General features: G+C 43.5%; 1 protein-coding gene across 8 annotated transcripts in view; it reads right to left on the reverse strand.

The window, feature by feature from the left end:
- Window positions 1-12,018: 12,018 nt before the first annotated feature.
- SNX24 (sorting nexin 24) overlaps window positions 12,019-15,602 on the reverse strand; it is a 198,154-nt gene continuing 194,570 nt past the window's right edge. For 6 of the 8 annotated variants that reach the window (XR_005028328.2, XM_036903164.2, XM_036903162.2 and 3 more), the window contains 2 exons: window positions 13,491-13,554; window positions 12,019-13,082 (listed from right to left, as the gene is read on the reverse strand). Coding sequence is in view for 6 of the 8 variants with exons in the window: in XM_036903164.2 (XP_036759059.1) it covers window positions 13,052-13,082; window positions 13,491-13,554 (95 nt within the window). In the remaining 2 variants the exon portion in view is untranslated. Of the gene's footprint in view, window positions 13,555-15,602 lie in introns of all 8 variants that reach the window. The other 2 variants (XM_036903159.2, XM_036903158.2) reach the window with 1 other exon arrangement.

A 15,602-nucleotide genomic window follows, 5' to 3' on the forward strand; every position in this document is an offset into this window, starting at 1 on the left:
CCTCCCAAATGCTTGAGCTGATTATTCACTAATTTTTACTCAATGTAGCATTTTTAGAAAGTTCCCTGAGTCTAGCTGCAACAAAAAGGAAACTTTTTGCTCTTACATACATAATAGGTGTGCCCCCATTTATGTAATGGGGATGAAGATTCAGGCTGCACTCACTGGATGCGCAAGTAAGATCCTGTTGGGGCCCTGCTATAACATGGTGTACAGGGCGGCCTCAGCTCTGTTCAGATGGAGGATGCCTGCCAGAAAACAGTCCACAATTTCTCCTCCATGACCCACGTACTGAAGGCCCAAGACAATTCCATCTCTTGAGCTGTATTCTAAGAACATCATTTCAGTGAGAGATGAGGTGAAATGAGCATTCTAACTGTTGATAGGGGTGTTAGTTGCTATAACCCTCCAGGAGAGAAATTTGTTAATTTTTTTCCAACAAAAACGCTCTGAAGGCCTTTGATGTGCCAGTAGCAGTTTTGAGTTTTGGGGCTGCAGCCATGGGCAGTGAGAAGGGGCTTCATAGAGCTCACATTCTAGAGGTGAAGACAGAATAAATAGGGCAACAAACAAAAAGGGTGTGAGTCGGGGGTGAAGGCAAGGCCGTGTTTGCGGGATAGCGTGGGAGGAAGTGCTGCCCGAGTGGCCAAGAAGGGCCACCCGAGGGGACATTCGAGCTGAGGCCTGAGGAAGAAAGAGTAGGTGGCGCTCAAGGAAGATCTGCTAAACCGGCCTTCCAGGCAGAGACGGAAGAGAAGGTGCAAGGGTCCTGAGCCCAGCATGAGCAGATTCCAGGCAGGAGAGAGCCTGAGAGGTTGGGAAGGAAGGCTGGCCCAGGGCCATTTCAGGTGGGGCAGGCACGGGGAGGGGGCTTGGTGCCAGGGTCAGGGGGCCCTTCTTCTGCAGTGCCATAGGTGGCTATCAGTTTTAAGCTGGGGAGGGCATGATGTGGTCCATGTTTAAGGAAGATTATTTGGTCTGCTATGAAAAGAATGTTTATGGGGGAGATAACATACGTACTTAAGAACTCAGAACACTCATGCCCTTTGCGGTCCCACTGCTGGACGACTGCTTTAGAAAGTGATCTGAAGTTGTAAGGGGTGACACTGTTTTGGCCAGGGCAGCATGCAGGCCCCAGTGTGCTGGGGACGGCTGCCCATTTGGGGGAACCACACCATTCCCTCACATATTTTAGTCCTCAGGGTAGGCTGACCCTATGGATGGGAACATATCTGGGCTCATAAACTCATCTGGTAAATATTGAGTGCCTGATAGAGCTGCAAACAGTGTCAGCCCTTATGGTTCCCATGGAAGGAGACAAGTAATTCAAACATGAATGTACAATAGGACATCAGGTAGTCATGAGTTTCTGAAGAGAAACAGAGCAGGGAGAGAGGGGAGAGAGTGAGGAATGGTCAGGGAAGTCCCTGAGTGGGAACTGAGGGAAGAGGGGGGCCACAGGGATGTCATGGGGAGAGTGTGAGGCAGAGGGGACAAGAGCAGTGGTCCTGGGTGAAGAGAAGGCTGGTGGGTTCAAGAGACAGCAAAGTTCAGGTGTGCAGAGCAAGGGTGGTTGGGGAGCGAGATGGGAGAGGGAGCAGGGACGTTCTGTTGGCTTTCCAGATCTCCTGTCCTGGCGCAATGACTAGCTTAGGGATAGGTGTTTGACCCCAGCAGTGAGCCCCAGTCATGGGACTTGTGCTGGCAATCTCGGAAAAGGATGTCAGGGAGCAGGCCTGAGAAGGAAACTGGCAGAGAGAAGTTGTGACAGGAGGTAGAGAAAGATTTCTGAAAATACCAAGTAGCCCCTGAGTCCAGCCATGCCTGAAACCATATCCATCCCCAGCTTTTTAGCTATGCAAGCTAATGTATTTCCTTTTTGCTTTAGCCAGGGTGAACTGACTTCTTTTGACTTGCCATCTAAAGTCTTTCTCTAATACAGCAATACTGAAAAAGTTTTATATATAAAAGATGTGAATTGCAGAATTATTTACAATAGCAAAATATCGGAAACAACTCAAATGTCCCAAAATGGTTATAAAACATACATCACTCCATAGAAGAGTATGCATTATTAAGACTCATGCCACAGAACTTAGAGTAATATGGAAGAAATGATCTTTTCAAGAAAGAAGTAGACATTTTGCTTGTGGCATGATTTCAATTCTGTAAATACATTCTCATAAAGCAAATGCAACAAAATGTAAATAGACATAAAGCAAAAGCAAATGGAATTTTTTAAAGATTCTTCCATTTATATCTTTTACTTTTTTCAATCTTCCTTTTTTTTTCTCTAGGGTACCTTTCTTTTTAATAATTAGAAAAAGAAAATATTAAAAAATTGTTTTAAAGAGGTAATGGGACGAAATTGAAGACAGATGACCTCTTAGACATATTAAGTGTCTTTGGTCTCAAATGTCAGACAGCACATAAGAGACGCCACTGTTGCCCCCACATAAGGACATGTGTTTTCTACTGTATTTGCTATTTAGTTTTTTCACTAGTACAAGCATAATGACATCTCTCTAATGACAAGGCAAAAAGCTGCGCGTTCTCCAAGTGCTGAAATTCTGAGACCACTAAGGCATGGGTAGCCAGTTGTCAGTTCACCTATTAGATCCAGTGACCAGTAAGCTAACAACACGCTCCCTGTGAAAAGCAGTGTATTTCTCGTACACTCTCAGGCCTTATGCTGAAAACATCAGCAAACTGATGATAATAAACTATTGTGTTACAAAAAGTCTCTGCTTTCTGCAAAAGCTTTTAAAATAAAAAGTTCACTCTTTTGCCAGTTGGCTGCTAAAAGGACACATACGTAGCAAAGGGTGCATGAGGAATCAGAGGGAAATCACAATGGCCACCAGCACTATTCCCAAATTATTGCAATTTAGTCATAAATCACTTTAATAAACAATTTAAAACATTTTGGTGTCCTTAGCCATAAATTGTTTTATTCTAAGTGCTCATTAGCAATTTTCTGGGTCATTAGGCTATTAGGTAAGGATTCAGTAACACATACTCTTGGGTCAGATTAATGCGAATGACACTTTCAACATTATTCACTATGTTGCTGATGAATTTTTAGGTTTGGAACCAAACTCACCAACCTCATTTTTCAGGGCAGCCGTTTTGAGTTACATAAAGACAAAAACATGGCAAGGATTTTATAGCAGGCAAAGGATTTGTTTTTGTTTTTCAACATTCCTATTATTCAGACAGCTGAAGAAATCTTTGATCTGAAAGGTTTGGAAATTCAAAGCCCCCTCAAGGCACTTAATTAAGAAAGAGTAAAAACAGTATTTGTAATGGAAAATTCTAATGCTGTTAAGCATGTAACAGCTTTTACTTAAGTCTGTAATTCAGCTTATGGACCTAAGATTTTTGCCAAGCCTAAATTCTAGGTGTGTCAGAACATCACCCCCTTGTAGACTTGCTGGTGTCACTGATACTCTTGAGCTATGGGAAAACAACTGGTGCCCATGAGGAAGTGGAGTGACGGGTCACGCGAGTCCCGTCTGCAGCAGACAGACAGGTCCATCTGACGACTGTTAAGAGTTGAAAAAAACTGCACAACAAAATCCCTAAGTGGAATTTTAATCTCATCACCAGTTCCATCAGAATGCTCGGGAGGCACCAATTTGGAGGATTTCGAGAGGACTGAACACGCCAATACCCCTTCCACTGCCCACTCCTGAGGTTTTGTTAGGAGCCATGTAAGCTTCCACATCTATTAATTCCTCAGAGGGTGTGAAGAAATTTCTCCCTGAAGCACACTGGCTTGTTCAAGTCTTATTAAAAACTACAGTCACCTTCTGCCCTGGGTGGTAAGTACCATGTCCTGTCATTTGGATAGATCCTGCAGTTAGAGAACTTGGACCTTTTTCTTCCATCCCAGACACACACGACAGGTCCACTTTCCGTGTGTCTCCTGGACACCAGCACCTACACTGTGACAGAAGGTCCCGAGGAGAGGAATGAGAACCGGAGCGGAGAAATTCACGCCTTTGTCTATCCCTGTTGTCCTGGAAGTAGAGTTCTCCCAGGAAGTCCTCGTAACTTTTGAATTGCCTCCAAGCCCTGCGAGCTTCCCCCTGACTCTGCTCCCTGCCACCCTTCAGGACTCAGTATGTGGGCCCCCTCAGCCAGCCCTCCCTGGAAGCTTCCTTGCCCTGTGTTCTCACTCACTTCCCATCTCCCCCTTGGACTGGAAGCTTCTCTGGGGCAAGGATGAGACCTTATTCCTAACCAACACCCCAGACAGGGTTTCCTGCATCACTGATGCTCAGTATGTTCAGGATCAGGAAACAAAAAGAATGTGCCTATATACTATGAGACACTTAAAATCTCAGGACCATAAAGATTGTTAAACATTGGCATTCATCTTTCAGCTGTTACTACCGTTTCTCAAAGACCATTACCTTAAAAAAACAATAGTTTTTCCTCGGTGCTTTCTGAGTTGGGGTTGGAGGGGCACGATAGAAGTAGATTGGCAAAAAAGAGATGGGTGTCAAAAAGGTAAGAGGAAAGGCCTGGCTGTGGTGAGTCCTAAGTGGCAGTGGCTGTGGTGGCCAGTAGCTGTCTTTGGGGTCAGGCCTTGGTCGTGAGTGTGTGGCTGGCAGGGGGGAGGCCCAGCCCCAAGTACAGCAGTCTGGGTCTCCCTGGGAGGCGATGAGAAACCACTCTCTCTAGTTGTAAATGCTGTGGAAGTCATGGCATCCACTTTGGAAAGCTGTACATTTGAATGCCCATTTGTTGAGCAATTACATGGCTTTCCTGGGGCTCAATGAGGAGCTTGCCCAAAGTCACCCTGCTCACCAGGTAGGTGACTCAGGTAGGTGGCGCCAGGATGCCCTCTGTGGTCAAAGAGACGGTTTGCTCTCTGCGCTTTGCTTGTTCGCGGCTATAGAGCATATCTCTGACCCTGTGAACTGGACAAGAATTTAGAGATAATCCAACACAAATCCATCACCACAAAGGGAAAAATCTAGGTGGGTTCCTTCTGCTGCGGGTCAGCGTTGCACTTGGTTTGCTTGTACAAAGCTGCAGAACTGGAGGAGAGACGAAGGCCTGGGAAAGGACTTAACCCTGCAACCTGGAGCTCACCAGGGATGGCGTCCTATCTGAGCTCAGGTTGCCAAAACAAAATGCCATAAACTGGTGGCTTATAAACAGCAAAAATCCACTTTTCACTATTTTGGAGGCAGGCATTAGTGGATCTGGGGTCTGGTGAGGGTTCCCTGGCTCACAGATTGCCATCTTTTCACTGCACCTTTGCATGGTGGAAGGGGCAGATAATTCTTTGCCCTCATGACCTGGTCGCCTCCTAAAGGCCCACCTCCAAACACCACCACAGTGGAGGTTGGATTTCAACATAGGAATTTCGAGGGAGGTGGGGGGGACATAGAGCAGGTCCTAAGCCACTCCTACTCCAGTAAATGCCACCACTCAAACAGGTGTTCAAGCCAAAACCCCATCCTTGAACTCTTTTCTCCCTTCCTTCCACCTCCTGCATCCAAGTCCATCCTCAAGCTCATTGGTAGGTCTGCAATGCATCTGGACCATCGTCTCCACGGCTACCACCCTAAAGGGTCATCTGCCACTCAAGAGTATTTGAATGGCCTCCTAACAGTCTCTCTGCTTTGGATCCTGTTCAGTCCACCCTCCACAAGCAGCCAGAGTGATCTTTCAGAAACAGATCAAGTGTGATACATCAGATGCATTATCTTAGGTTGCATATTGCCCGCTCACACTTCTGAGCTCTTGGGAGGATGTTTTCTTAACTCATGTTTGAAATTCATAATAAAGAAAAATAAATTAATGTAAAAACTTAAAATTTATTTAATTAAACCTCAGTAGAGCCAAATAAAATGAAGTGAAACAAGCCATATCCCTCCTGAGTAAAACCCATCAATGCCTTCCCCCTGCACATAGGCTATTGGCCAAACACTTGAGTGCCACCTCCTGAGGTGGGCCCTGTGGGATGTGGGCCCCAGCTTGTCATTAGCCTCTATAGTCACCTGCTCTCCTTGGGCACCTTGACCGCAGCTCTCTCCTGATTCGGGGCTTGGGAACCTGCTGCTGTCTCTGCTCCCCTCTCCCCCCACATTCTTTGCCAGGCTGATTCCTCCAACATCCTTTCAGTCTCAGCTTGAATGTTCACTCCCTCAGAGAAGGTTCCTGACTTGCCCCAGTCTAAATAAGCAGTCTCCTCTGCACATAAACAAACCTTATTTTTCCTTCATAGCACTTAAAACACTTTATTATGACAAATTTGGGGGGTCTTTACCTATCCAATATCACACGACTGTTTAAGGATTCTCGTTTATTCAGATTCAAATTTAGAAAGACACCAAGGATTTAGAAAGACAGCATGTTGCCTTCGGTGATAAGAAAAATGACCACCATCAGCAGACATTTAAATTTCATATAAAAGAAGTTTCTTCTTACCTTCTGCTACATTTGAAGTACCTTATTGGTTTTGTTGAGTTGCTGATGGGTTGACCTGTTGTTGTCTTAAAGGTATCACCAGCTTTTTGCAGTAGCCTTACCGGCATTGCTTGATTCTGTGTACGCTCCCCCTAGAAGTATTGAGGAATTTTTTTTTTATTAAAAAAAGCTTAAACCTTTTAGAAATGTGCAACATGGAAATTATTTGTAGTGTTCTGTAGCTGTGGTTCCCAAACTTTATCAAGCATCAGGGTCACCTAGAGGGTGTGCCAGATTTCTGGGGCTCAGCCGGAGCATCCCCATCAGGGACAGGGACTTTGAATCTTGTGTCTGACAAGTTCTTGGGTGACACTGCTGCGGCCAGCCCAGGGCCCAAACTTTGAAACCCACTGCCTAGAATGTCACAGAACTGCTCAGGAGGTGGCACTCAAGTGTTTGCCTAGAGTGCCTGGGTGCTCAAACCTATCATCATGTTGTTATTCATTCGTTAAGAACAACAGAGATTTAAGAAATGATATAATAACCATGTCGTTAGCCAATCTGTTACCACTCTACGTATCAAACTGGTGCACAAACTGGAGAAAATCACTTGTCTTCAGAACCATCAGGACGTAATGAATGAATCATGGGAATCTGGGAAGATGTTAGCAAATCCTGATTTCAAGGTCCTTTCCTCCACATGCATATAGGAAGCCCCTGCTGTGAAGCTGTAGCCAGCATGGAGCTGGGTGTGGGGCACAGGCTGCTGGACGTCTACTCCTTCAATAGTGATTCCTGAGACCTCCTGGCCCTTCACTGGAGAAAAAGGGTGAACAAGTCAGACGCTGCCCTGCTCTTGTGCAGCTCACATTCTCTGGCGAAGGAAGACAGCAAACAAATAAACAGGGTAGTACAGATGGCAGCAATGGCTATGGTGGAATTAACAGTTTGCTATGGCAGAAAAATGGCATGGACTGGAAGCTGGGTGCTCAATTAGCTGGGGTGACCGAGGAGGACCTCTTTGAGGAGGTGACACTTAAGCTGAGACCTAACAGGTGACAATGAGCATGTTCTGAAGAGAAGCGGAGAGGGTGTTTCAGGCAGAGGCCAGTAGGTACAAAGGGCTTCTTGAGGGGCACCAAGGTTGGCAAGTCCAGGGAACTGAAAGGCTGTGTCTCCAGGAAGATGAGTACTGGCAAAGGAACTTGGACACGGTGTCAGGAGCTGTCAGGAGCTGGTTTTAAGTGCGAATGGAAGCTACTGGAGGATTTTCAGCATGAGGGTGACATGATCTGATGGGACATTTTAAAAAGATAGCTCAGGCTCCTGTGTGGAGAATGGACTACAGTCTAAATGGAAGCAGAAGACATGGGAGGAGGCTGCAACCGAGAGCACGGAGCTTGGCTTAAATCAGTGAGATGGGAAGCAGTCTGGAATTTAGAGTGTGGAAATATTAGCAACTGTTACAACACCCATTCTTTCAGAGTTGAGCATTTATGTGGGGTTCAAAATCACACAGAGATACAAATGGTTGTAATGTGAGCTGATGGGGAGTGGATTAGCCTGAGTTTTGTGAATAAAAAGTTCAAATCCGGATTCCCTTTATTAACTGGTGGCCTTGGTCAAGCCATTTGCCTTTCTAGACTTCATTTTTCTCACCATAAAGTGGAATATGGAGCATACATGCTTTGGAGAGGTGTGTGGTGGGGCTTCAGTGGGATAATCTGTAGACAGAATTGAGCTCACTACCTCTTGGCCCCCAAATTAGTGCTCAATCACATAGGCTACTGATTAATAATCTCTGATCTTCAGTTTATTTTTCAATGAAAGTTTGTAAAAACTTTGTAAAGTTGTAATGGGATCAAGTGTGAAAAACCCAAGTCTATGAATGTGTGGCCCTCAGTAGGCGCCCAGCATGGAGGCATATCCACATGAACGGAAGTGCAAAGCTGGAGACACTGCTGATGTCACATGGAAGGATGGCACAGAAATGAAGACAGAAAATGTTTCATGTTTTATAGATCAGATTTACAATTATACTCCTGGGAGATACAACAAAACTTCCTTCCCGTAAATTCTGTACCAAAATTACATGTATTCCGATGGCTTAACAATTTATCAGTCCCCTCCTCTCCCCCTCACACCAAAAGAAACTCTTTACCCTCATGACTCCTGACTGTCATTATGTATCTGCATGGACAGGAAACACAAATGTTGAAGAAATTTCAGGTGGGAGTTCGTGTCTGCTACTTCCCTGGATTTCTGCAGCTGCATCTGAAACCTAGAATTATCATCAAAGATGAAAGCCAGGGCAAGCCCAGATGCCAAACATTGCTTCCAAGCTGAGTAGAGACTGGAGCGCGAGCCTTAATCCCTGAACTTTATATCCCTTTCCATTAAATGGAAAGCCACTCTCTAGTAAATGGCCAAAAATTCCAGAAAACAAGGATTTTGTCTCTATCCTGTGGACAAGGAACACATGCCTTAATCCAGTGAAGGAACTCAAATGCATTTCATTGAACAAGTGGATGAATAAATGAATACATAGTCATATAGGGTGTTAGATTGAGACCACTGCTCAAACTCATCTGTCATCCTTGCTGCTGCTTCAAGAGGCCTGCTATAGATGGAGCATTTGTGTCTGCCTCAATGGCAATGTGTCTACCTAATGGCCAATGTGATGGTTTTGGAGGTGGGGGCATTGGGACGTGATTAGGGATTAGTGCTCTTAGAGAAGAAGCTAAGAGAGATGGCTCACTCCTTTTCCACCACGGGAGGACACAGTGAAAAGAGCCCTCACCAGACCCAGAATATGCCAGTGCCCTGATCTTGAACTTCCCAGCCTCCAGAACTGTAATAAATGTTTGTTGTTTAGAAGTCACCCAGCCTATGGTATTTGTTAGAGCAGCAGGAACCAACTAAAGAAGGCCCTTCGTGTGGCCACCTGAGCACCCTGACTTCAGGGTGTTCCTGATAGTGGGCTCTGCAGGAGGCATAAACATCAGTAATCTTTAAAGAAAGGTAGTTCATGGACCATCTTGAGTCTTCACACCCCTCAAACAGTGGTTCCTAACATCGCTATCAGAATCAATGGGCAGTTTTTCTAAGTACCCAAGGACAGGTCCCAGCCCAGATTGACTGATTCAGAGGCTTAGGTGACTCTGGTGCATATTTCTGGTTTAGAACAATTGTTTTAGAATCTCAGAGGTTGCCAGGGGTATGAGAATATAGCATCTGCTACATGTACCAAAACTCCTGCCCCTGTGGCAAATATCTCTAATTGGTTACTATACCCTTACTAGTTGAGTCTATACTCACTCAAAACCTTTTTTAAAGTTTTTTTGATGGTAAAATATACTTGACATGAAATTTCCCATTTTAGCCATTTTTTAAGTGTACAGTTCAGTGGCATTAAATAAATCCACACTGTTGTGTGACCACCCCCATCATCTCCAGGACTTAATCTTCCCCAATTCAGCACTAATTCCATTTTTCCCCCTCTCCAGCCCCTGGTAGCCACCATTCCACTTTTGTTTCTACAGTTTGACTACTCGAGGTATCTCTTCAAAGTGGCATCCTTCTGTAGTTGGCCTTTTGTGACCAGCTTGTATCACTTAGCATAACGACCTCTAGGTTTATGCACATCTTAGCATTTCTTTCCATTTTAAGTCTGAACACTATCCATTGTTTGCATAGAGCATATTTTGTTTATCCATTCATCCATGGATGGACACTAGGGTTGCTTCTACATTTTGCCTATTGTAAATAATGCTGCCAAGAAATTGGGTGTGCAAGTACCTGTTTGAGTCCCTGCCTTCACTTCTTTTGGATATGTACCCAGAAGTGGAACTGCCAGGCCATATGGCATTAATTTTTTTAAGAACTGTCGTACCATTGTCCATGGAAACTACACCCTGTACATTCCCAACAGCAGTGAGCAGGGATTTCAATGTCTTCACATCCTCACCAACACCTGTAATTTCCTGCTTTTCTGGATGGTACCCACTGTAATGGGTGTGTCAGATCCTTAAGAGAGCACTTTGGTCAACGTTGATGAACAAGAATAAAGCCACTTGTTATTTATAAATTGTGATCATGTCATTTCTTAACTGTTCACAGGGAAATGACCGGAGGATTTCCAGGTAGTGACAGTCGGTGTTATTGGGGTTGTATAGGTGGCCTGTTTGAAATGAGGGGGTGGGGAGTGAGTAGAAAGGACACAAAGAGAAAACAAAGGATGCCAGATCCGCCAGTAGACAAGGTGGCCAGGTGATGGAGTTGAGGCCTGAGAGGCCCTCTGCGCAGAGCAGCTCTGGGAGACAGTCAGAGGTCAGTCCCAGGCAAGCTGCCAAGTTGGAGAACTAGGACGAAGGAAGTGAAGCCTGTCCCCATTTCCTGGCTTCAGTGGTAATGGAATTTCTTTTCTTTTTCTTTATTGTTTTCTTCCTTCTACTCTTTACTTCTCTATTGCCTACAAATCCATGCTTTGAAAAAAACCCATGTTGTGTAAAATAGAGGGAAAGGAAATAAATGCATGTTATTGGCTTGCATGTGGATGAAATAGCTCTGGAAGTATACACATAAATTAAGTATGTGTTTGTCTGTGGGAAGGCAAGTGGGAAACAGGCAATAGAATGGGAGATTTTTCTTTTTTATATGCCCTTTTATATTATCATGAAATTTTCACTTTGGAAATGTATGCCATTATCTTTCCAATGTCCATTCCTGAGCTGCACAGACCAGAAAGTTCCAGCTCCTTCCCAGACTCCCTTGACACTGTGGATTGACAATGAGGTTCTGCAAACTGGATGCACTTTCATGAGATGCAGACGCACGTGTCGTCTTCCTCGGCTTTGGGCTGCGGTGGTGATAAGCAAGGCCGTGGATACTGAGAGGCAGCTGTGGTCTGGATGGTGGCAGCTGAACACTTAGCTCCGGTGCCCCATCACCAGTGCTGCTTGGAGGCGGTTATGGTGGTGACAGTTACTTCCTCATCCTACCTGCTCATCTCTGGGTCGCAGCAACCTCAATAGCTCCAAGTAGCCAATTCCTGACTCCTTGAATTCCTGCTTAAGGCAGAGGTGGTACCTCTGCTGGCAGGTGGGTGCTGGAAGTTGCTGGAGCATTTCTGGAAGTTGTTCCTGGATACCCACCAGGAGTTCATTCCCCTTATCCTTCCGAAAGTTTCTGTGTGCATTCAGTTTCCTATTAGTCCGTTCTGCTTAAAATACTTAATGTATTTTAAGTATTGCTAATTCCTGCAGTGGAGTTGAAATGGAATATGAAATTACATATTAAAAATTTTAATGAAATAAAAAATGAAATTCGTCATTCAGAAAAAATTTAATTCTCAAAGAAGATTTCTTGAGTAGTGTACCACCAAAGATGCCTGGTCTTCATTTAAAACAACTTTTAACTATCGTGGTAAACCATCAACTATTTAATGAGCAACTATTGGCTTGATGGTGAGATAATTTAATGCTTATCTTGTCAAATTAGAAGTATCTATGTGAATATGTGAGAATTTGTATATGTGTGCATATAAAGAGATAAGACACAATTTGTGTTTCCAATAAAATCCTGAAAGAAAAATGCAAATATTGCTTGTTCTTTATTTTTATTTAACTCAAAATAGCTAATAACAAAAACATTTAAAAAATATCTCCAACACTTGACTATTCAGTTATTTTTGACTGAGGACAATTGATTATTTAGTTCTTACTTTGTTTGTAACACGTAGGAACCTACCCAACACAAATGTATCTCTAAAAGTTTGCAGCAGGTTCTAAACCTGTATCTTTTAGATCCTAATCAAAAACCATGACTTAGTTATCCATTTTGAATCTACATAATTTTTTCCCAAATAGAAGCTTATATAAAAACCATAAATAGGCTATTAGTTTTTAATGAATTCCCCAATACAACACATACACACTTTACATCTATGTTTTTTATCCTTTACTATTCACAATTTGAATGTTAGATGTACAGTGGAGTTATAGCATCAACACTTTTAACTTACATTAATTCAGTATATGAGGTCCCTGGAAAGAAACCAATAAGGGAAATAACAGTAAGTCCTCTGGCAGTTCAACCTATTCAATGAACGGATGCCTTCGAGCAAACCATGATGGGGGTTGTCAATCTGGTGTCCTGTCAGCCACTGTCAGCTCACATCTGTCTCTTAGAGGGCAAGCATCTGGCCAGGCTAAGTGTGATTCTAGTGTTCAAAGGTACATGCTGTTTATAAAAATAGCCCTAAACAAACACCAACAACCTCAACTGGTCTTCTGCCCTTGAAGAAATGGTCAGTTCTTCCAACACTGGACGAAAAAGAGGCTCTGGTGGATGGACAGATTTCCAGTAGCGTGCCTCTCTATAGGGCTCTCAAGAAGAACCTCGATACCCCGTTTTATCTTAGACCTGACATCAGAAGTGAACCCGTGGGTCGGATGCAACTCCACCGTTGCATAAATAAAAATGCTATCATTTAAAGAATGCTCTGATATTGTCAGTATGATTTATTTTCCAGGTTTGCTCCTTCCTCCTGTTTTGCAGTGTGTTTCTGTGATGCTCTCCTGGAGCCTGGACTTGAGAATGTACCTACCGCCAGCTGAGAACAATCTCATGAGGAAAAGTGTAGCGTGCCATAACATCTGGAAAGAACAACCAAAAAAGCTACCAAAGTTGATCAGTCTCAGTATAATTCAGGATAAGATTTTCAATTAGCAAATGTGCAACTAAAGCAGAGAGTAACCGTTTTGTCACCCTCGGTGCTCCCAGGATCTTGTACAGCCTTCTCCTCACGGGTTCGTAAATTGGCAGCTGCATTCCATTTTTTAAACACTTGGCCTTAACCTTAGCACTGCTCAGGTTCAGTTTCTATTTTTAAAAGCACCATTCTAATGGAAACATCCTTGCCCTGAATTAAGCTGGGACAGTGAATTTTACCACTCACTAGAGTTGTTATGTCATAGACTTTAGGTTGATTTGGTAGATATTGATTTCCTTGACTACGACTTCGAAACCCACTTCAGCTTCTCCGAGCCATGTAGGATTTCTACCTGAGCTGTAGATGAGGGTAAAATATCCCATGGAGAACTCCTTCAATGACCACGTTTGGAAAATCTGGAAAACAAAGGAAAACTGCTTTTCTCATGCCCGCCAGTAAAATATAATTGTGCTTTGTAGAATCTACCAAAGGAAGGCATCCAGTAAGTGCGGAATCTGCATCACCGTGCAGTTGCCCTTGTTCCGGGCGTGCTATCAGTCATGCTGCTCCAGCCGGAGCCCCTGCAGTGTACCACCGGGCGCTGCTGGAATGCGCAGCTAGATTTGTAGCTTATTGATTTAAGGGATGTTCTAATGGTTAATGCTGCTAGGCCCCAGCTCTTTATCTGAATGTTTTCTCACAAGGAAGATGGATTACACTGGCAATTCAATTTCTAACAAAATCTCAATATACTTGAAGGAATTCCAAGATTTCTACTGGGAATACTTCGCTGCAGTTTTTCCATTGTGGTTTACAGCAGTGTTTGGTCCAAGTTGTCTTGAGTATATGCTTGCTCTATTATACATGCTTCTAGTGAGCAGTTTGACAGGGGTCCGTCTTTCTAACTTAAAAGGGCAAATTTCCAACAAAGCCATCCTGTCAAGTTTGAAAAATATGCTACATTTTTACAGGAGATACAAGAGAAGCCCAGAGGTGTATGGTATGCTGTACCATATTCCAGTTTTCAGGGTAGGCAAAATACGAATGGATATTTAAACAGGGGAACTGATCTATCACGTGGCTCAGATGTTTAATTTCTAAACTTCAATCTGTACATAATTATATCCAGGAATTATGCTAACGTCAACCACTTTAAATAAATACAGTTATTATATAAGGAAATTAAGTGGTCCAATACTTGAAAACAAAACACCAGTGTGTTCATTTATTAATCCAGCCTCTATAGAGTACCTATTATATAAAGCCACTTACAAGGGGAGGACCTCACCAGGAGGGCAGGAAAGCTGGTGGAGGGGAGGACTAGCCAGGGGCAAGTCTGCAGCAGGAAGGAGCCTGGCAGCTTCTGAGACCCCATTGGGGGCTGGGGCAGCAAAGAGGAGCTGAAGGAGGGGGACTCAGGGCAGAGGGCCAATTACAATCTCGTAAAAATGGGCAGGGGTTGTGGCTTTATTTGAAGAGTGTTGAGAAGCTATTGAAGGATTCTAAGCTGAATGAGATGGAACTGAATTGTGTTTCGAAAAGATGATTCTGGCTGCCGTTCAGAGAGGGGGCTGGAGCAAGTTTGAGGCAATGAAGGATGTGATAGGACTCGTGAGGGATTTCATATAGTATCTACCTAACAGGTCGTTGTAAAAACTGACACGTGGAACAAAGTATTTGGGCCTGAGCTTGGCACATGGTAGGTACCAGCTATTATTACCTACCAAGAACAGTCTAATTCCTGGGGATGTAAGTAATAACTGTCCCCAGCCATGCCACTGAATTTACATGTGAGTCAGGGAGACAAACAAATGAATAAACAGAGTATGTTTTAAACGTATCTCCAATACCTGAGTATTCAGTTACTTTCAGTTGATGACACTAGATTTGTTAGTGTTTGCTTTTACCAACATGAACTACAATTTTTCATAAAATGTATCTTTAAGTTTGCAATAGGACTTAAACTTATATATTTAGATCCCAATCAAAAGCAATAATTTAGCAGAGTTCATTTTAATTCTATATGTCTGCCACACAGTACACTGAAACCAATAGCCACTGAGATGCTTATTTACTAACCCAACCTTTATAGAGTACCTACTACGTGAAAACACTTGCAGGGATCTGTTAATTTCAATAAAAGACCCCAATGGGACATTTTACATGCATTAGCATACATGCCTTTGTCTTTTGCCACCCAAAATATAAAAACCTATTTGAAGGCTAGTGAAATTACATCATAAGCATATTTAGCTTAATAGAGTTAGATAAATATGTTCAGCAGAAAAGGACAAATAGGAAAATAACATTAAATACTTTGGGTAATTCTACAGTCTTGTAATAGGTCAAGTAGCAGTTTGAAGTCAAGGAAAAAATGGAAGCAGGGCATAGGGCTAGAGTGACAGGGGTCGGAGAGTGAGGGAGACCTCTGTGGGAAGGTACCATGTGAATGAAGAGGTGCAAC

Source organism: Manis pentadactyla, chromosome 13 (genome assembly GCF_030020395.1).
Source record: "Manis pentadactyla isolate mManPen7 chromosome 13, mManPen7.hap1, whole genome shotgun sequence".
Classification (NCBI taxonomy): Eukaryota; Metazoa; Chordata; class Mammalia; order Pholidota; family Manidae; genus Manis; species Manis pentadactyla.